General features: G+C 39.3%; 1 protein-coding gene across 4 annotated transcripts in view; it reads left to right on the top strand.

Annotated features, from left to right (window-relative positions):
* The first annotated feature begins 6692 nt into the window (after positions 1 to 6692).
* PARP11 (poly(ADP-ribose) polymerase family member 11) overlaps positions 6693 to 22903 on the top strand; it is a 66914-nt gene continuing 50703 nt past the window's right edge. Inside the window, exon 1 of one of the 4 annotated variants that reach the window (XM_024569317.4) lies at positions 6693 to 6903. Coding sequence is in view for 2 of the 4 variants with exons in the window: in XM_045200412.2 (XP_045056347.1) it covers positions 6997 to 7074 (78 nt within the window). In the remaining 2 variants the exon portion in view is untranslated. Of the gene's footprint in view, positions 6904 to 6953; positions 7075 to 22903 lie in introns of those variants that run through there. The other 3 variants (XM_024569274.4, XM_045200537.2, XM_045200412.2) reach the window with 3 other exon arrangements.

Here is a 22903-nt window from a genome sequence, read left to right as displayed (position 1 = left end):
TTTGTCAAGTCTTATATGTGACTCCCTTTTTAGTCCCCTCTAGTAAATGAAAAGTTCCTAAAGGGTAGGGAATTTATCTTTTGCCTCTTGTATCTCTGAGCATCTTGGCAGTGACATGTGAGCCCAGAATCTCATGTCTCATTATGACACCAAACCCCAGACTGTGAGAGCTGGCATTGACCCTGGACATCACCTGGTCCCATTATCTCATGTCTTTGTTGTGAAACTGAGGCCCCAAAATGGGATGTGACTTCATAAATATCACTCAGCTAGTTAGCTTGGCCCAGCCCCGGGGTCTGCCGACTGTAGTTGATGTTAACATGGAATCTCAAGCTGCTCTCCCATAATGGCAGGGTCTGTGCGCCTCCCCACCCCCCACCCCCAGCTGGAAGCAGGGGCTGTAGCCAGAAACTGTTTCAGAGAGCGTGAATACCGCCTTCCCATGTAGGTAAATATCTTCTACTCCATTATATATATTATGTTTGTTTTAACACTAAAATGTTAGATTTTTTTCTATTAAGTAAAGTTGGTACTAAAAGTAAAATGGGATAGAGTTATTTATTTTCCTCGGCATAATGCTGCAAGCCTTGGAGTCAAAACAAAGTTGTAACTTTGGTTGGAGTGCTTGGGTTTAGGAATGGTGAACATCTTTCTGAGTATGGTTCCAGGACCCTTGAATCTATGTGAAGAAGAAAGGTCAGAAGGAGGGTATACAAGGTAAGTGAAAGCCAACATTCTATCTATTTAAAAATTAATTGTTTTAATAGCTTTATTAAGCTTTATTAAGATATAATTCACATACCATACAATTCCTCCATTTAAAGTGCATAATTCAATGGCTTTTAATATAAAGGTCTGTGTCTTGAGAGAACAGGACACAGGGCATGAGAAGAGGTGGGGACCATCGGGTACAAACAGAGCCTTTTGGAGTAGAAGGAAAGGAGATATCCAGTTTTAAAATTCAATTTACGCTCTGTCCTTCCCCCTAGTCAGACACATATACACTGCTCCACTGCTCCCCAGCTCCCCACCCCAAACTGAACCAGAGCTCCATCCATAGACATTTACTTGGTTTGCTGGGCAGAAGCAACGGACCCCACTGACGTCTCTTTAATTCCACAGGTTCTTGAGTTGGTGGTTCCTGAAGTGGTTCTTGAGTTGGTGGGTGAAGGGAGCAAAGGGGCAGGGCCAAGGATCATAGGTGGTAAAGCAGTGAGCAACACTGCTATTTTTTTTAAACAGAACAAAACATGATTTTATCCTAGGAGAATACTCGAATTCCAATTGCAACTGGATAATCAGGGCTGGTATCAGAAGCAGATGGGTTGAAACCACATTGAGAAAGGGCATAGTGTAGTGATTAGGACCACTGGCTCTGAAGCCAGGCACCTAGGTTTGGATCTTTGTCCTTTGGCCAAGTAGGGGATAATAAGAGTATCTACTTTATAGGGTTGCTGTGAGAATTACATTTGTTAATATATATAAAGAGCTTATAACATTTTCAGGCACATACTTAGTGTAAATATTTGCTAATCGTTATATGGAGGTACATCTCTCCTCCTCCCTCTCCAAACACACACACTACTTAGGGACTTCATACCAGCTGTTTCCTCTGCATGGAATACTCTTTGCCCTGATATCCATTAAACTCCCTCCCTTACCTCCTCCAGATTTTACCTCAAATGCTACATGCTCAATGAGGACCATCCTGACTACTCTCAATATCCCTTTACCCTGATCTATGTTTTTTCTATAGTTCTTATTATCTTACAGCATCTATACAATGTTTGTTACATTACATTATCTGTTTCCCTCCACTCCCAGCCCAAGGCCTTTCCACCCCCACCATGCAGCACATAGATTCCACAGGGCAGGAATTTTCCTCCATCTTGCTCACTGACCCATCCTAAGAGGCTAGAGACAATGCCTGGAACATGGAGGGTGCTTGCTAAATATTTGCTGAGTGAAGAGTAGAAGAGTAATTCATACTAGATAATCTGCTGTAATTTCTCGAGCTCCCTAGGTGTGCTCACAAGGAACAGGTAATGACCTGGAATGTCTGGAATGACCTAAGTGCAAACAGTACCCTGCCGACTGCCCTTTCCACCACCTTAGGCTTTCACTTGCCTCCCTCTTCTTGATTTTGAAAATGATTTCTTATGGAAGTGTTTTCCTACTTTCTGCCATTAGCCTCAAAGCTTCTCGTACTCTTTCCCAAGTCAGTTCTATTGTCCTTTTCCAGATCATTCCTATTAAGTTCCTTTTTACAATGCGATGACCAAAACCCTTATGCAGCATTCCTAGAAGGAAAGCTTCAGCCAGGAATGTCACAGCTCCAGAGCCTTTTCAGAATTCTCCATCCTCTAATTAGGATGGCCACACATCTCAGCTGCTGCTTTTGACTGCTGCTGTGAGCTGCATGTTGATGCCCATCATTGTGCCTAGATAATTTCCCTGAGCAGCTAAAACTAATAATCAGTGGTATTTTCAATAGAGCCTTTCCATTTAGTGTGGGTGAGTTATTCAGCACTTCATTTTTTTTTGGTTGAATTTAGTTTCTTGTCATGTTTCCTAATTAGGAAGATTTACAGGATTCATTTTGATTTTTTGAAAAATTCCTTCCCAGGAATGCTTATCTCGGCTTCAGCAAGTGTTTCATCTGCTGATTTCACCTCTTTAATTTCTGCTGGGTTGTTCACATGTCAGACCTCAGCAGCAGGGCTGATTCTGAGGCTGCCTCACTGCTGGCTCTGTTTCAGACTGAGGGTAGGTCTTTACATTCAAGGCTGATGGGCACAAATGAAGCTCTTTTCTCCTTTGCTCTTGTACCCCTTCTCTCCTTTTGTGCTTTCTTCTAGTCTCCTGCTCCTCCTTTATGGCAAATCCGGTCTGTCTTCCATATGCATTCCTAGTGCTCCATTTCTGGCTGTAAATGTGGCCTTTAAAAATTAAAACAATTATGAACATAACATTGAAATAATATGTACTATATCCTGCATCTCACCACTTACTTGGTTCTCTTTTCTCCTTCTATTGACTTTATGGGAGATTGATTCCCAACCCCCAAATCCACTTTGCTGCTCAATACCTGTTTTCTGATTATGTTCATGCTTTCCAGTGATTGTTCTCCTCTGCTCATCTTCTCTCTCCTTTCCCCTGGGGCATTTCTGCCACCCCTCCTGGCATTCAAAGACTTAATAAACTCCACCAGGTGGGAGTGGGGCTGTAGTCACCCAGACTCCTAGGACTGGGCTTAGCAGGGGTTAAGACATCTCCTTCCAGAACACACATAGAAAACATGAGATAAAATAAAATGTCTTCCATTTGTTTGGTCTTCTCGAGAAAACTAGTGAGACCGTGGTCAGTATGCATAGTTTCTGCTTTGTGGCACATTGCCCAGAACTATAATGCAGGGGGAAGCATTCCCAGTGCCAGACTCTGTAATAGGCAACATTTCAGGCATTACATGCAGAGAATAACCTATTGAAAGTCGGAGAGGTTGAGCCCCAATGATTGAGCCCACCCTTGAGAAAGGTATGAGAGTGTTGTGAAGGTATTTTCTATAAAGATATTTATAAGTCCCAGATCCATTACATTTCCTCAGCAAAGTAAGAGGTGGATTATACTTAGTACAAACCCAACTACAGAAGGCCCAGGTCATTTAAATGAGGATGAGTAATATCGACTAACTCAGGCTATCATGATAACTCAGGTAAACCTGAGAGTCCATTCCCAGTTTACATGGGTCTGCAGGATTTGGCCACTTGTTGGCATATGAGAATAAAATGTCTAAGAGAAGCTGGAGATCCATATTGTTTAATGTGAAATTTCCTGCTTTAAAAAACATTTTTAAATACTCTGTGTGCACTAAAGCTCCTTAGCTATCAGTTTGTGACCCCAGGCCTAAATGATCAGTAAGGCCCATTCCCACACTTGCTCTCTAAGTGGTTTTAAATCAAGAATAATAAGAAAAAAATTATATAAAATTTGCACATCTATTTTCAGTTTATGAAATATGTTTCCTCCATATTACTTTGGGATATAGCAGTATATTCTGAAAGGTTATCCACCTGATATATATCCAAACCAGTTGTGTTCTCTCTACCCGATTCTCTGACCACCAGCTCAGGCAACCAGAAGTCTTCAGGGAAATGAAGTATAGGCCCAACCACAAAAGGTTGAGGACCTGGTCCCAATCTTTCTAGTCAAACTTGCTTTGTAAAATTCCACTCCACCTTTGATGAAGAGCTAATTCCTAAATTACTTAAACTGTTACTGTTCACTTAACAAAACTTGCTAAAGACAATCACAAAAAGCACCATTAACAATGGACCAATTTTATTAATTATGAATAAATTTTAATCCTAAATAAAAGACTAACAAATTGAATCCAGGAGTATAGTCAAAGACTAATGAATACATGATGGAGAGTTTATTTCAAGACTGTAAGGATGGGTTGAACATTTGGAAATCTACTAGTATATATTTCATTATATTAATAAGTCAGAGTAAAAAAATAAATAGAGTAATAAAGTTTATGAGAAAGTTGATTAAATTTAACATCTTATACTAATTAAAAGCTAATAATAAACTAGGAATGAGGAAAATTTCCTTAAAGGCAATGGTGTATTTAAAGAATATCTAGCTGAGGGTAGGTCTTTACATTCAAGGCTGATGGGCACAAATGAAGCTCTTTTCTCCTTTGCTCCTGTACCCCTTCTCTCCTTTTGCGCTTTCTTCTAGTCTCCTGCTCCTCCTTTATGTCAAATCTGGTCTGTCTTCCATATACATTCCTAGTGCTCCAACGAGGGACAAATGCTTGTCTTATTGCATTAAAGACTGAACGCCCATTATCTTATCTTCCATTCTTCAAAAATTCTCTGAGGTTTTGGCCAATGCAACAGGAAGATAGAAAACTGTGTTCTTTGTAGGTGATGTGATTCTTGACATAAAACTCAGAAACATCAGCTGACAAGCTACTAGGACTAATGAGAAATTTTCACAGTATGGTAGGATACAAGATTACACAAAAATCAATAGTTTTCCTTGTTCACAATAACGACAAAAAAAACCCTATAAAATATCTAGGAACAAACTTCACAAAAATTGTGCAAATCTATATAAAAGGTTTTTTTGTGTATTTAACACATAAAAGACCTAAGTACATGAAGTCATATGTTCCTGAATAAGAGGACTCATGATTCTGAAAAATTTGAAATAGCATTAGGAAACTTGCTTTATGAGAGAGCAAATATATTACCAAGTTATAATAAGTGTGGCATAGCACAGAAATTAGCAGAGAGCTAATAAAATAGATGAGAGTATTCAGAAACAGATACACACAAATGTAGTTTTTGATTAATGGTGGCACTTTAAAGTGGGGAAAGAATAGATTATTTAAGAAGTATTATTGGGGCGACTAGTCAATACTTGGCAAAAAGTAGATAAAAAAGTAAAATGAAGATTCCCTACCTCAATTCATTTATAAGAATAGAGATTGAAAATATACAAATATGATATTTTTTAGTGTAGTTTGGCAATATGTATCAAAGTTTGACATTTCCATAATTTCTTATTGAACAGTTCCATTTCTTAGAACTTATTCCAAGGAGGTAAATGGAAAAATGTACAGAAATGTTAGTACAAAAGTGTTTACTGCTGAATTTTTATTAAATAGTAAGAAATTAAAAACCACATAAATGTCTATCATGATGGATTATTTCAAATGTGTATGTGTAACATACATACAAACTATGGAATGACATGACTCTTTAAAATGATGACCTTACAAGGATGAAATACATTTATATGTATCGGAACGAAGACTATCTCCATTATATTAAGTGAAAATAATGTCATGTTTTAAGTCTGCAGATACTCTTTGATCTTTTTTTTTTTTTTAATGGGCGAAGGTATAGAAAAGCCCAGGAGGATCTATGGCAAACTGTTTCTTTTTCATTTCCAAAGGGTAGATTCTACTTTTTGCCTAGAAGATTCGTCCCTCTCTTAGCTCTTTTACCCAGGCAACTTCAGTAGGAGTACATCCTTAAACTTCTTATGGGGAGGAGGGGATGGGAGCAGACACCTCTTCTAGGTAACCATGATCTCTTAGAACCCTGTACTTGCCACGTTCCCTATACACCATGCTGCACCTTTTTATTTATCTGCATTACTTTTTGCTTTTTTCTTTAGACTCTAAGCTCCATGAAGGCATGGACTGCATTTCGGTCAATCTCGTTCTCTGGAGAGCCTAGCAGTGCTTGGCAAACAACTGCCACTCCTTGAGTTTTGGCTGTATGTCCAATACTTGCTAGGTACTTTAAATGATGCCACTACACCCTTAGGTACATACTGAAGATGTTAGTATCTCCATTCTGAAGATTCGGAAACTGCGAGTTAGATTGTGAAGCTTGTCCCAATGTCACTGGTTGTACTGGGATCAATTCCCCAGCCCTACACTCAGTATACGGTGACCAGTAACTATCGAAGGAAATACAACCACCCGAGGCTTGAGGATCATTTGATGGGGATGTTGCATTGGGGACTTAACACTAAAACGGTGGTTGGACTAGAAGCCCTTTAAACTCTATTACACCCCAGATACTCACAAGCTCCTCCCATTACGAACCGCCTGCAGAGTCCGGAAGGGAGCGGCAGGGGAGGGACGAGCTTCCGGGGGGCGGGGCGGGGCCAGCGCTTAGGGCGGAAGTCGGGAGGTTCGGTAGTCCAAAGACTCTGGCTTGTGACAGGGCGGAAAGAAGGAAGGCCTGCGTAAAGGTTGCCTCTCCATCCCTTCGTTCCCGGGCACCCTGGGAAAAAACCACCACCTCGGTCCCGCGGCTAGCCTCTTCCACCAGGCTGTCTCCGCTCGATTTCGCCACCGTTATGTGGGAAGCAAATCCGGTGAGTAGCGGGGCGGGACGGGGCGGACCCAATGGGCGGGGATGGTGGGAGGGGGTTCCCAGGAACTGCTCCCCATCATCTGCTTCGGGCTGGATGTTGAGTTCCGGGGCTCGAAGATCCCAGCCCTTACGGCTTTCCATTCCTGCCCTTTTGAGTGGTGTAGATGGCCCGGTGGGTACCCCGACGTTGTATTGCTTTCCTATTAGTTACTTATTTTACTGGCTGTGGTTCTCCGCCTCCCTCCCTTCACCTTTGTAAACTTTGTGTTTTGCTTTCAATTGGAGTTTCGGACCTGTTACTCTTCCTTTGCCTTGGGTGTACTTGCCAGTCCCACCCGTCTAAAGCTAGGGGATTCGACCCCCGGGTCCTCAATGGGTCTAGAAGGAACCGTCACTACTTCCCTTCTAGGTGGACAGTCATTTAAAACTTGGGGGGACCGAGTATATGTTCTAAGTCTCTGGATAGTGAAGTTCTTAGATATTTCTTTTTCAGTGGACAGAACTGGTGACCTGGAACGTTTCAACTGCAAGTTTTGCTTCCCTCCTTGTTTGACTCCGGCACGTACATTATGCCTGCATGTATTTTTGTCTGCTTCGCTTTATACATTTATTTAATGTGCAGCCCTCAAAGAGTGCAGTCTGTTTGCCAAGAATAATCCCTCAATCTCATCAGAGTTGAAATCGCTTAGTAACGTGGCAGACGTACACTATGCTGACTAGAAAAATGGCAGAGTCACATTTCAGCAAATTGTTGGACTAAATATGTGAAACTACCCCATATGCAGAGATGTCTGCCTAAATTTACTCTATAACCCTGTTTCCATAATTGCAAAAACTTCTTTGGTGTACTTAATACTCTTCTTCCATTTCTGGAATATATTTCCAGATAAATTACAGAGTTTATCAGTTAATTTATTAATTTTTAAAGTATTTATCCAGCAGAAACTGTTAATATGTATTTGTTGGTTGCACAATGTGGTTCCATCCCAGTTCATCATGTGACAGTGGACATCTGAGATTTTTGTTTGTTTGTTTGTTTATACATACAGTCCTCTAGTGTCAGGCTACATCACAGGAAAGTAGTTGCTGGTATTTGATTTTAGCAAAAACAATTTAAAAATATGAGAAAGGGCTCTATTCATATATATTATTTCACTGTCATTAACAACCTTCATTTTGTGTTGTCTGTGTGTGTATGTGTTTAATTTGTATTGGCAGTTTTCCTTGTCTTGATTTCTCTGTAACAAACCTTTTAGTTACCCAAGTACATATCTTGCTCAAAGTCACATGTTTTAAATCCTCCACTAGGTCCTAAGGTCCATATGAGCAAGGATTTCTGTCTGTTTTGTTTACTGTGGCATCCTCAGTTTAGAGAATGGAGCCTGGCACACTTAACAGGCGCTAGAAAATATTTGTTGAATTAACAAAGGTGATTATACTAAAGAGAGGCCTTTGGTATCACTGTTTATTCTCCATCCTCCATCACATATACATCAGCATTTGCTATTGGGTCATTTGTATGTTTGTAAGGATTATAAAAGCATTAATGAATGTCTCATATATTTGGTTTGTTATACCATCTCTTTCCTTTGTAAGAAAGGCTGTTTTCTCTGTTATCACCCTAACGATTTTGCTTGATTTCAGTAGACTGACTTTTATTAAAAGTAGTGAACCTTTTGCATAGAATCCCACTTCTTTTAATCCTTACATCACTCTACTCTGCCTTAAGGCTGCTAGGTTTGCATACTACTGATACTGTTTGTTTTCTTATAACCATATGAATACTGACAACAAAGTTCAGTTTTTAAAAATACAACATTCTGCATGTGGATTTCTCTCGTAATTTGTTAGTTTCTTTAAATAGAAGAGGCATCTGGTTAGTCTCTCCAGATGTGCTCATAGAATGAAAATTAATTTTAATGTTACTCTAAGCCAAACAATTGGGAAGGTTTTTTAAAAAACACAATGATCTTAAAAGATAAATGCAAGTGGCTTTTGCACTACTCATCAATTTAAGTCACTGTTTATCATTTCTTTCCATTGAATGAGAGAATAAATTCTATGTGAAGGAAGGTCATTTGTGAACTGCCTTAATGAAGACTTCTGCCTAGTTTCTTCCTGTACTATTTTGTTAGCATCCATGACCTTAGTATGCCACCTGTGATCTGCAAATATACCTCCTATTGCAAATATACCTTCTGTGTAATAGTGTATTCCACTCACAAGTGCTTTGAGGAAATGTTACACTGGGTTCTGTGTAGTTTCATGATAAACATCTTTGCCTTAAGGATTTTTGTTACACGCATTTTCACAACAAACATTTTTGCTGCAGAGCTCATTGGCAGTAAGACAATTTCACCATAAAAGGTAAAATAAATAGTTGACAGTTTGGTTTCATTTGTTCAATAATTACTTGACAGTTTGGTTTCATTTCTCCATGATGAATCAACCGACAATGTATCTAAGCTAGTTGTCAGTTTGGTTTCATTTCTCCATTGGCAAAGTTCTTGCAGTACTCCCATTTTTATATTACATAAATCTTAGTTGTATTGCATCATACTAGAAAATAATAACATATCAGTTTTTGCATATTTTTTTGTGAATATAACAGATCCCATCAAAATTACCCATCAAAACCAAGTTTACCCAGCTGTGGCAAACATAACAGAGGCAGCTACTAATTCACAACAGTCTTCGAGAACATTATTTATTCTTTAGTTGGAAACTGATACCTCTCTTAATAAAGGAAGAAATTTTAGTGAAAAAAGAAAAGTTCAATCCTGAATAAGGAGACAAATTAACAAGCAAAAAAAAAAAATGTGTACTTGAACAAAACACTTGGAAGATAATGTATTTTCATTTTTTGCAATAGTCTTTTTAATTTGACCACTTTTTCATGTTTCATTATGTTCTTCTTTATGTCTCCCTTTTATTTTTTTGTTCTTTTATCTTTTATGGTGAAATTTCCTTATGCTTAATTAGTTGTGTGGTGAAAATGCTTGTGGCAAAGATGTTTACAATGAAAACTACTGGACGTGTATACACTGACCCTGGACATAGTAATATTCAGAGGTAGTCTCCCCTTCAGGTGGAAAGTCTCCATGACATGGTTTGAGTGTGAAAGATTACCACTGAGCTTCTAGCATTTCCTTGGGGTGGGGAGGACCCAGAACAAGATAACCAAGGAGCTACAAAAACTGTATTTAAGTACACAATTTCATTTTATTTTTCAAGAAAGTCATGAGGTCAGTGATGATTCTACTGAAGCCTATCCCTGACCTGACACCTTGAGGTGAGCATAATGTCCCTGCCAAGGCAGCCCAGATTGACAGAGGCAACAGGCACACTCACTTCGTGTATGAGCTCTTGGCAGTTCTTCATCCTCCTGGGGGGAGGTAGCTCTTCACTAATGTCCTCCAGTTTAGGAAAGTTGCAACATTGGGGAAAAGGAGTTGGAAGGGTTGCCATCATTGCCTTGACTCTATATGCCCTGACTTTAACCTACCTTGACTCTATATGCCCTGACTTTAACCTGCCTTTCTCTGTCTCTTTGTGATTGTCTTATCCCTCTTTACTGGGATTGGAATAAGTAGATCAGTGTTACATATGAGGGAGTTTCAGCTTCTCTCTGTCACACTGATAAGCAAAAATGAAAAATGAGCCCTGGCTGGTGTGGCTCAGTTGGTTGGAGCATTGTCCCGTAAACCAAAAGGTCAGGGGTTGGATTCCCCATGAGGGCACATGACTGGGTTGTGGTTCGGTCACCTGTTAGGGCGTGTTCAGGAGGCACCTGATCATCAGTGTTCCTCTCACATCGATGTTTCTCTCTGTCTGTCTGTGTCTGTCTGTCTTTCTCCCTTTCTGGAATCAATCGATATGCCCTCAGGTGAGGATTAAAAAAAGAGAGAGAGAATGAAAAATTACAAACATCTGTTCAAGATTACAGACCATCTATTACAATAGTAAGGCTTTTATACAAAGTGGTAAGCCCTTTTAAAATTCCTTGGCACTTATTAACTCATATTGTTAGAATAATCTGATAGGTTAGCTAAGGGAGGGGGAAATTATTTTTCCAAGACCACTCAGGTAAGTAAGCAACAGAATTTGATTAGTCCCCATGTCCTCTTTCACCCCATTTCATTGCTTCGTGGTAGCAGTGATGACAGTTGCATACTCGTGTCATGCTTTACCTGCTGAGCCACCTTTTTCTCTGTTATTTTATCTTCACACCTGCTTCCAAACTCCCTTGAAACTCTGATTCTTTCTCCTTTTTTTGTCAAACTTCTTGAAAGAATAGTCATATATATATTTTTTATCATTGTTTATTCATACCTCAGCTCCAGCCCCACTTCTTCCCCTAACCCTTACTTGCCAGGAGGTTACCAAGAACCTTTGAATGACCACATACAGTGGCAACCTTTATGTCTTCAACCTCTTCTGTCTTTCTGTAACATTAATGCTTTTAGGTGTGTTTGCCATCACTCTCTTTTTTGGTTTTCCTGAGACTACACCTTTGGTTTTTTCTTTTTATAATTATCATTGAATTATAATCTTGACTTGGCTGCACTGCCTTTTTTTTAATCCCTGAAATGTTCTACTTTAACGTTTTGTTTGTTTGTTTGTTCCTCTCAGCACCTTCTGTTTGTTGAGCTTCATGACTTTGGATACCACTCTGGTGATTACACATGCCCAATGTGCATCTGTAGTCCTGACCCCTTTCTTGAGCTGAGTGGTGGACAATTCTATGGGTTGTCCCTCCAATATGTCTAAACCGGACTCAGTCATTGATTTATTATTTTACTGAGTCAACAAATATTTAGTAAAGTAGCTACTACATATAAAACACCATTGTAGACACTAGGGAGGGGTTTATAAGTATAGATCAAATCAGACCCGAACTTCGGGGGTCTTGTAATGTACGTTGTGGGTACACAGTGATTCCAGAGGGTACCTGGGGTACTAGGAAGGTTTATTGAAGTAAGTTACATTTGAGGTAGGAGTTAAGTTATAGAAGTAGTCTTATGGGAAGGTCAAAATGACCAAAGCCCACATAAGTGAAAGAATAGCAAGTATAGTTTGGACAAAGTGAAGAGAAGTGGAGAGGATGCATGTATGATGAACAAAGTCTCAGTACAGGTATCCTCAGAGAATGAGGATGAGGAGTTGTAGACAGTGGTAGCTAATGTCTATGTAATCTCTCTTTAAGTCAGGCAGTGTATTTTATAGACATACTCTCAGGCTGGAGGGAGGATGAGGGTGGGATATGTCTGGAAATGAAGTTCTATTGAGGACATAGTGTCTTTGAAAAATGTATTCTTAGGATCAACATACAATCAGGGGCTCATATGCTGATATCTTTATTTTCTTGACATTGTTTATAATTGTTGTAACAATGGAGTTAGTTTAGCTAAGCTTGGAGTGCAGTGTGACATGCCAATGTTTGGTGGCTGGGGGCATTGCTAAACAAAGTATGCCCAAACTTAGGTTATCTAATACTTTGGTGAGGTAGGAATTAATAAATTAGTAGCCTCATTTTTTTAGTGACAATATAAGACTCAAAGTTAAGTGAACTTTCTGGATAAAGATAGGACCAGGTTTTAAATCTAGAATTTTCTGGTTCCAGAACACATACTCTTTCCAGTCTAACATAGGATATAGGACTTAGTGTGAGTAAAAAAGGACCTGTGAGGGAAGTCAGAGACAAAGGAAGGATTCCTGAGCTGCAGAAAATCATGACTTTTTTGTAATATGAACTTCCATGTTTTTAGAACTTTTTTCTAGTGGTACAACACCTGAGCAGGGATAGGGAAATAAGGTGGTCTTCCCAGGATTGACATGGCAGGTACAGCACAAGGCCAAGGAAATAAGTCTAACAGTTTTTGGTATCAGGGAGGAACATAGTTTGGGACAAGGCTGGAGATCATGTTTGTAATAGAGGTTTGAAGGAATGGAGTGAAACAATGTGTTTAGTGTGACCCACCTGGCCTAAAATGCTCAAGCAGAACGTTGAGGTATTTGGCTTATCCAAAGTACCCTATCAGAGTTAGGGCTGCTTTTGAAATTATGTCTGACGGCACTCATTTATTTATTGAGCACCTGCTACATGTCAGTCAATTCTAAGTCCCAGGGTTTACAGTGGTGAACAGAACAGACTAGACCCCAGCACTCATGAATTTGCTGTCTGGTGCAGGGAAGCCGACACTGAGCCAGTGATTACACAAATAACATTTAACTTCAATTGTAGTGAAAGTTCTAAAAGAAAAAGTATACCATGACAATGTTTAATGGGAGGAGATAGTATAGTACAAGGCTGGGAGATCAGGCAAAGCCACTTTTACAGAGATCTGAAGGATGAACAAGATTTAGCCAGGTAAAGTTTGGGTGGGAAGTGAGGGGGACTTTTTTATTTAAAGATTTTATTTGTTTACTTTTAGAGAAGGGCAGGGAGGGAGAAAGAGAAGGAGAGAAACATCAATGTGTGCTTGCCTTTTCTGTGCCTGCTACTGAGGACCGGCCGGTAACCCAGGTATGTGCCTTAGACTGGGAATTCTCAGGCTGGCACTGAATCCACTGAGCCACACCAGCCAGGGCGAGGGGTGTTCTGGAAGCAGAAATAGTCTGAGCAAAGACCCTGAGGCAGAAAGCATCTTGGTGTTTGAGGAACAGAGAGAAACTGTATGCCTGGAATACAGTGAGCCAGAAGACCAGTAGGTTGGTAGGAACTAGGCCATGCCTGGCTTCATGGCATATGTTTAGGATTTTGAACCTTATTCTTAGAGGAGTTGGACGCCATTGAAGGATTTTAAATAGGAAGTGACATGAACATATTGGTGTTTTTAAAAAGATCATTCTGGCTCCGTGTGGAAAATGAGTTATGTATTAGAGAGTATGATGGGCAGAATCATGGCCTCCTTATCCCTGTCCTAAGCCCTGGAAACTGGGAATGTGTTAGATTACATAGGAAAGGAAAATTAAGATTGCTAACTAGCTGACCTTATGATAGAGTGGTTATTTTGGATTATCCAGGCGGGCCCAATGTAATCACAAGGGTTCTTAAAAAGTGGAAGATGGAGGTTTAAGAAGTGAGTTAGAAGAAGATGTAACTATGGGAGAATAGTCAAAGAGACACAAGGTTGCTGGTTTGGAGATGAAGTAAGGGCAAGAAATGTGGATAGCTTTTAGAAACTGGAAAATCCCCTATACAGCCTCCATAAGGGAATCACGGCCCCCTTGATGTTAACCCAGTGAGTCCCCTATCAGATTTCTACAGGAATGTAAGGTAGTAAATTTATGTTGCTTACATTTGTGCTAATTTGTTCCAGCAGTAATTGAACACTTTACACAGGTGCATTAGAAAGGCTGTTGGAAGACCACATAAGAAGCTATGGTGTGGTCCAAAGTGGAGATGAAGGTGACTTAGACTAAATGGGTAGAGGTGGAGAAAGATCAGTTCAAGCTGCACTTTGAATGGTGAATGTTAGGTTTCTGGCACAGGCAGCCAGGAAGGAAGTGTTTTCACTGAGATGGGAGGATTAGAAAAGATGGAGAGATGGTGAAGATGAATAGTTTGGAGCCTATTACAGGTTTAATGTGCCTTTGAAGCATGCAAGTAATAAAGTCAAAGAGGCAATTGGATAGGTGTGTCTGGAGCTCAGAGAAGAAGGCTAGGGTAGAAATTGCAATTTAGGTCTCAGCTTATATAGGTGGCTTTTAAAATCACGAGAGTAAGTGAGATCCCTAGGACAGTGTTTCTCAAACTTTCAACACCCATTCAAACCAACAATTTTAAACAATAAAGCAGTATTTTAAAAATCAGTGATGTTTGTATTATCATTGAAAAGTATGGTATTTTTTTGTAGCCTCTTACAAGGTAAGCAACTAGCTTGAGATATAGGTTAGACCTAGCACTTTGATTTTTTTAACCCAATATTTCTGCTAAATTAAGAAACCTCATGCTTTAATTATAGATTTTCAAGATTTGTGACTGGTATTTGCTGGCTGTCAGATGTTATGGGATATACCATATTTCTCAGGACTGAGAAATTAGGGGAAGATTTCTCCCTGAAGACTATTCCTAGTGCTCTATCAGTTGCCAAATTGGCACACTTATAATATTAAATAACTATAGGGATAAAGGTTTCAGCCAGCCTGAATGTTTGGAAGATAGGAATATAGGTATCATTGGTCATTCTTAGGTTATTTCAGCCTCTGGAAAGTATCTGTTCCTGCTTTGTTGTAACATATGGGTGAATTCTGTATATACCCATAATAATAAAATCAGTCTCCTCTGAAGAGTAAAAAAAACCATCAGATTCTGGGAAGGAATCATACTCTAGCAGTTGAGCCATTTGCTGCAGCTTAGTTTGGTGACTTTGAAAAATCTGGTATCTTATTATCAGCATCAAAAATTGGGGTATTTTGGGATATCCAAGATGGTGGCAGAGGAACTTGCAGCTCCATCCACTTGTTCCCAGACACAGACAGGACTAGCAGTTAAAACACAGAGCAGAGAATAAGAGCGTCTCAGTTAGCTCTTATGCCGCTGAGAACGTGGGGAGTGTGAAGCAATGGGCAAGAACCAGCCCACCTCCAGGGTGCCTCAGAGCCCGCAGCCTGGGCTTTGTAAGTGAGCTGGCTCCCCAACCCAGTCCAGCACTTCTGGCTCCACAGAGGTGGGGCAGTGGCTGATGGGCTTAGTAGCCGTGAGCTAGCAGAGAGGAGAGAGAAGGCATGGGAGATATGGACCCTAGAAACCATGCTGGGGGAGCAGGCCTGCCTGAGGCTGAAGAACTCTGAAGGGAGCAGGGTCTCTGCCATCGCCCTGTGTTATATAGCTGCAGGGTTTCCCAGTGCCATCCAGGAAAGATCCAGAGAGAAGCTTTATCTAAAACTGGTTGAGGCTCTGAAACACAGTGGCCAGCCTGACTGTGAAAGACTGATTTTTGGTGAGGGAGATCATGTGGAGAACAAGCCCCCCAGGGACTGGTGCTATAGCATGAATACCACACCAAAACTCCTTTAAAAGGGGAGCTGAGGCATGACCTGGACTCAGCAGGGACCTGGGGCTCCCAGGCCTTTGTGCTGGCACAGTGGCTTTTCTAAGCAAAAACTCAGAGGGGTAGAGTATAGTGAAGGAATAGTAGGACTTGACCCAGCATGGCTTGCAAGCAGGGGACTGTCCAGAGTGGAGAATTCCGATGGAACCTCTTATGAGAGAGCAGCAGTATCAGGACTGGAACCTAGGAGCTGAATGCCTGAGATTTGCTGCAACCAGCCAAATCCCCTCACAGACAGGCAAGCCCAGCCCCCACCTGCAGGAATGCAGGCTCTGCAGAGCAGTGAGTCCAGGCTCAGGAGTATCCTGCTGCGTACATCCTGTAGGGGAAAGAAGAAAAAGCTCTCCCAGACACTATGAACTACACAATTCCTCCCGCCATGATCTACTAAACCCAGCAGAGCAGAGAGAATAGAGTCAGATGCAACAAGGTACTTTCGTCTCTCCTGCATACCTCTTAACATTCATTTCATAGCCTTCAAGTTTAGGCCTAATATGTCACCAGGATTTATATTATAGTTTATTGCAAATCCTGTATTTTGATCTTCCCTCCTCCTCCATTTTACCTACTTGCTTTCTCTTCTTAGTTTTGTTTTAAATTCTATTTTCTCTCTTCCCATGACTTGTTTCGATTCTGCATTCTTACTATATTTTCCCCAATCCAGCCTCTCAAAACCATTTGTAATTGTCATTGGTCATCTCACATTCATTTTCCCATACTTAAAGTATATTCTCTCTCCACCAATATCAATATTTGCTCCTTGGTTGTGGATAACATGGTTGTTGTTCCATTTCTTCAATCTTATTTCTAGATAGTCACTATTTCTAGATAGTCACTATTTTTATAGATAGTCACAATCTTATTTCTAGACAGTCATTATTGTATTTCAAATCTGTAATTTTTCTGTTCCCTCCTTCTATTCCATTTTGCCTCCTGCTTGCCATTTGTTTTTATTTTTTTTTTAAATATTATTTTTTCACTGTTTCAGCCTGGTTTTCATACCTCACTCAGTATTGCTTCTCCCTCTGTCCTCTCAAAGTAACTTTCTTTCCTTTAGACATGATTTAAACTTTTCTTTCTTTCCTTATTACCTCTTATTCCCATGCCACCTATATGTTGACATATATATATATTTTTATTATAATTTTTTCTTTTATCTCACTAGATATATAAAAATATTTTTTTAAATTTCACTTTAATCCTAATACTACACACTTTCCTTCTCTTACTCCATTCTGCCTTCCCTCCTACCTTATTTATTTACAATGTACATTTTATGTTCTTTCTCTCTTCACCTTCTCTCTATTCCCTACTCTTATTACTGCTTCTCCCTTTCTCTCACAAAATCACTTTTCTTGCAGTTAGTCATCTCCTATTCATTTTTCCTTTCTTATAATGGTCTTAATCTCTTTACACCTTTACTAAATTGGCTCATTTGTTCTTTATAGTGTGGTTGTGGGTGGGGGCTATTTTAGTGGGTGTAGGTTTGTTTCCTGGGTTCTTTGGTTTTGTTCTGGCAGCATTGTACAACAGCATACAAGACATGGTTGGCAGAGTGACTCTCAGCGAGCTGGAAGGAAGGATACACTAAAGAATGACCCAACAACAACCAAAACCCAGTTACAACCAGAGAGCCCACATACATGGCATAAAGGGCATCCCAAGAGCATAAGCTCAGGAGATCAAGGAGACTGCACCACTGAATCCCACAGGTCTCCTGCCACAGAAGGGCACACCATGAAGACAGGAAATCAAAGCAGATCAATCTAATACACAGAACCAAACAAGAGTAATCACCCAAAATGGGGAGGCAAAGAAACAACCTCCAACTGAAAGGAAAGGAGGAATCCCCAGAAAGAAGGATAAACAAAATTGAGGCAAGCAAACTATCAGACATAGAGTTCAAAGTAATGTTTATGTTGATGATCAAGATGCTCAGTGAGAACTACAAAGAACTCCAGGGAAGCTACAAGGAACTTACTGCAAACTACACCAGCATGAAAAAGGACATAGAAACTATCAGTAAGAACCAGGAAGAAATGGAAAGCACAGTATCTAAAATGAAGAACACAGGAGAAGAAATTAAAAGCAGACTAGATGAAGCAGAGTATCAAATCAGCTGCCTGGAAGACATGGTAGAAAGAAATTCCCAGACAGACCAATAAAACAAAAAAAGACTTAAAAAGAACAAACAGGGTTTAAGGGAGCTACAGGACAACATGAAACATAATAATATCTGTATCATAGAGATACCACAAGGAAAAGAGGAACAAGGAATAAAAAAGAAAACCTATTTGAAAAAGTAGTCACAGAGAACTTCCTTAACTTGATGACAGAAAAAGTCATGCAGGTCAGGGGAGCACAGAGGGTCCCAATCAAGATGAACCCAAAGATGAACCCAAAGAGACACATAATTAACATGGCAAAGTTTGAAGAGAGCATCTTAAAGGCAGAAAGGGAAAAACAAATAGTAACATACAAGGGAGCTCCGATAAGGCTAGCAGCTGACTTCTCAACAGAAACACTATAAGTCAGAAGGGAATGGCAAGAAATATTCCAAGTAATGAAAAGCAGAGAGCTGCAACCAAGATTACCCAGCAAGGCTCTCATTTGAACTGGAAAGCAAAATAAGAAGTTTGAAAGACAAAAGAAGACTAAAAGAATGTATCTCCATCAAAACAACATTGCCAGACATGCTAAGGGACTACTTTAAGAAAATGAGAGCATTAGAAACCCAGGTACAAAGGGAAAAAATGGCAATGAGTATGTACCTATCAGTAATACCCTTAAATGTAAATGGATTCAGTGTTCCAATCAAAAGACATATGGTAGCTGAATGGATGAGAAAACATGACCTGCATATATGCTGTCTACAAGAGTGCCACCTCAGAACACAAGACCTACACAGACTGAAAGTGAAGTGATGGAAAAGAATATTCCAAGCAAATGGACATAAAAAAAAAGCCAGGGTAGCAATATATCTGACAAAATAGATTTCAAAACAGGCCATAAAAAGAGACAGAGAAGGACATTTCATAATACTTAAGGGAAAAACCCATCAAGAAGATGTAACCATTGTAAACATATATGAACAGAACAAAGGAGCACCTGAATGTATAAAGAAAATCTTGGAGGACTTCTAGAATGATATACACAACAAAACACTTACAGCAGGTGATTTTAATCACTTACTGTGAACAACGGGTAGATCTGCCAAACAAAAAATCAAGTATATTTTTAGCATTGAACAACACACTACATCCAATGGACATAATTGATATATACAGAACCTTTCACCCCAAAGAAGCAAAATATCCATTTTTTTCAAAAGCATATGGAACATTTTCATAGATAGACCACATGGTAAGAAACAAAACTAGCCTCTACAAATTCAAGAAAATTGAAATCATATCAAGCATTTTTTTCAGATCACAGTGGCTTGAAACTGGAAACCAACTTCAAGGAAAAACCTCAAAAACATTCAAATTTATGGAGACTAGATAACATGCTATTAACCAATGAATAGATTAACAATGAGATCAAAGAAAAAAATCAAAAAATTTCTGGAAACAAATGAAAATGAACACACAACAGCCCCAAACCCATGTGACACAGTGAAGGCAGTCCTGACAGGGAAATTCATAGCAAAACAGGCCTACCTTATAAAGATAGAAAAATCTCTAAAAAACAACCTAATCCTACATCTACAAGAACTAGAGGAACAACAGCAAACAAAACCCAGAGCAAGTAGAAGGAAGGAAGTAATTGAGATCAGAGCAGAATTAAATGACATAGAGACTAAAAGAACAATTCAAAGGATCAATAAATCCAGGAGCTGGTTCTTTGAAAAGATAAACAAAATTGATAAACCTTTAGCCAGGCTTGTCAAGAAAAAAAGAGAGAGAATCCCAAAAAAGTCAAATCAGAAATGAAAGAGAAATTACAATCAATACCACAAAAATACAAAGTGTAGTAAGAAATTACTATGAACAACTAGCTATATGCCAAGAAATTTGACAACCTGGGTGAAATGGACAAATTTCTAGAAAAATATAATCTTCCAAAAGTGAATCAAGAAGCAGAAAGCCTGAATAGACCAATAAGAACTAGTAGAATTGAAGCAGTAATCAAAAAACTCCTGGCATACAAAAGCCCTGCACCAAATGGCTTCACAGGCAAATATACCAAACATTTAGGGAGGAGCTAACTCCTATCCTTCTCAAACTATTCAAAAAGTTCAAGAAGGCAGAACACTCCCCAACTTTTCCCATGAGGCCAGTATTATCCTAATTCCTAAAACAGGTAAAGACACAAGAAAGAAAAAAGATTACAGGCCAGTATAACTGATGAACATATATGCTAACTCCTCAACAAATATTGGCCAGTTGGATCCAGCAATACATTAAAAAGATCATACACCATGATAAGTGGGATTCATCCCTGGAATGCAAAGATGGTACAATATTTGCAAATAATAAACATAATATATCATATAACAAAATAGGAGACAAATCACATGATCATATCAATAGATGCTGAAAAAGTATTTGGCAAAGTACTGTACCCATTTATGATAAAAGTACTCAGCAAAGTGGGATTAGAGGGAGCATACCTCAACCTAATAAAAGCCATATATGAGAGACCTACAGCCAACATCATACTCAATGGGCAAAAACTAAAAGCTTTCCTAAGATCAGGAACAAGACAAGGGTGTCCTCTTTCACCACTTCCATTAAACATAGTATTGGAAGTTCTAGCCATAGCAATCAGACAAGAAAAAGAAGTAAAAGGCATACAAATTGGAAAGGGGGAAGTAAAATTGTCATTGTTTGCAGATGACATGATAGTGTACATAGAAAACTCTATCGGCTCTACCAAAAAAACTACTCAACCTAATAAATGAATTTGGTAAAACATCAGGATACAAAGTCAATATTCAGAAATCTAAGGCATTTTTGTAAACCAACAATGAAGTATCAGAAACTAAGGGTAGAAGTATCAGAAACTAGAAGTATCAGAAAATCCCATTTTCTATAGCAACAAGAAAATTAAAGTGTTTAGGAATAAACTTAACCAAGGAGGTAAAAAAACCGTTCTTGGAAAACTGCACACTGAAGAAAGAAATTAAGGTAGATACAAATAAATGGAAGCATATATTATGTTCATGGATTGGAAGAATTAATATTAAAATGGCCATACTACCAAAAGCGATTTATAGATTCAATGCAATCCCTATTAAAGTACTCATGACATATTTCACAGATATAGAACGAACATTTCAGAAATTTATATGGAACCATAAATGACCCCAAATAGCTGCAGCAATTTTGAGAAAGAAGAACAAAGCAGCAGGGATCACAATACCTAATATCAGACTACTACAAGGCCACTGTAATCAAAACAGCCTGGTACTGACATAAAAACAGGCACATAGACCAATGGAACAGAACAGAGAGACCAGAAATAAACTCAAGTCTTTACGGTCAATTAATATTTGACAAAGGAGGCAGGAGCATAAAATGGAGCAAAAACAGCCTCTTTAACAAATGGTGTTGGGAGATCTGGACAGCTACGTGCAAAAAAATGAAACTCGCTCACCAACTTACACTATACATAAAATAAATTCAAGGTGGATGAAAGACTTATATATAAGTTGTAACACCATAAAAGTCCTAGAGGAAAACATTGGCAGGAAGATCTCAGACATTTCACATAGCAACAGCTTCATGGATATGTCCCCTAAAGCAAGGGACATAAAGGGAAGCAGAAACAAATGGGACCGCATCAAATTAAAAAGCTTCTGCATGAATAAAGAAAACAGCATCAAAATGAAAAGAGAACCAACTATTTGGGAAAATGTATTTGCCAATGATACCTCGGACAAGGGTTCGATCTCCAAAATATATAAAGAACTCACACGACTCCACTCCAGGTAGACGAAAAACCCAATTAAAAAATGGGCAAAAGACTTGAACAGACACTTCTCCAAGGAGGACATACAGAGGGCCCAGAGACATATGAAAAGATGGTCAGCATCACTAGCCATCAGAGAGATGCAAATTAAAACCACAATGAGATACTACCTCACACCAGTCAGAATGGCCAACATAAACAAATCCACAAACAAGTGTTGGAGAGGATGCAGAGAAAGGGGAACCCTAGTGCACTGTTGGTGGGAATGCAGACTGGTGCTGCCACTGTTGAAAACATATGGAATTTCCTCAGAAAACTAAAAATGGAACTGCCTTTTGATCCAGCAATTCTACTGCTGGGATTATACCCTAAGAGCCCTGAAAAACCAATCCAAAAGAACCTCTGCACCCCAATGTTCATACCAGCACAATTTACAAAATAGCAAAGTGCTGGAAGCAACCTAAGTGCCCATCAGCAAATGAGTGGATCAGAAAATGGTGGTACATTTACACAATGGAATTCTACATAGCAGAGAGAAAGAAGAAGCTTATACCCTTTGCAACAGCATGGATGGAATTGGAGAGCATTATGCTAAGTGAAATAAGCCAGATGGTGAGGGACAAATACCATATGATCCCACCTTTAACTGGAACATAATCAACAATAGAAAAAAGCAAACAAAATATAACCAGAGACATTGAAATTAAGAACAATCTAATAATAGCCAGAGGGGATGGGGGAGTGGACAGTGGGGAGAAGGGTTTTCAAGAACTGTTATAAAAGATACATGGACAAAACCAAGGGGGAGGGTGGAAGCAAGGGAGGGAGGTGGGTTTGGATGGGGTGGGGGGAGGGTTGGGAGAACATGTAGACAACTGTAATTGAATAACCATAAAGTAATTAAAAAAAATTAACATCGTTAAAATGTCTATACTACCCAAAGCAATCTATAGACTCAACGGAATCCCTATTAAAATACCAATGACGTATTTCACATATTTAGAACCAATGTTTCAAAAATTAATATGGAAC

This window comes from Desmodus rotundus, chromosome 3 (genome assembly GCF_022682495.2).
Source record: "Desmodus rotundus isolate HL8 chromosome 3, HLdesRot8A.1, whole genome shotgun sequence".
Classification (NCBI taxonomy): Eukaryota; Metazoa; Chordata; class Mammalia; order Chiroptera; family Phyllostomidae; genus Desmodus; species Desmodus rotundus.
Note: the sequence above shows the minus strand (reverse complement) of the source record. Positions and strands in the feature narration are given on the sequence as shown.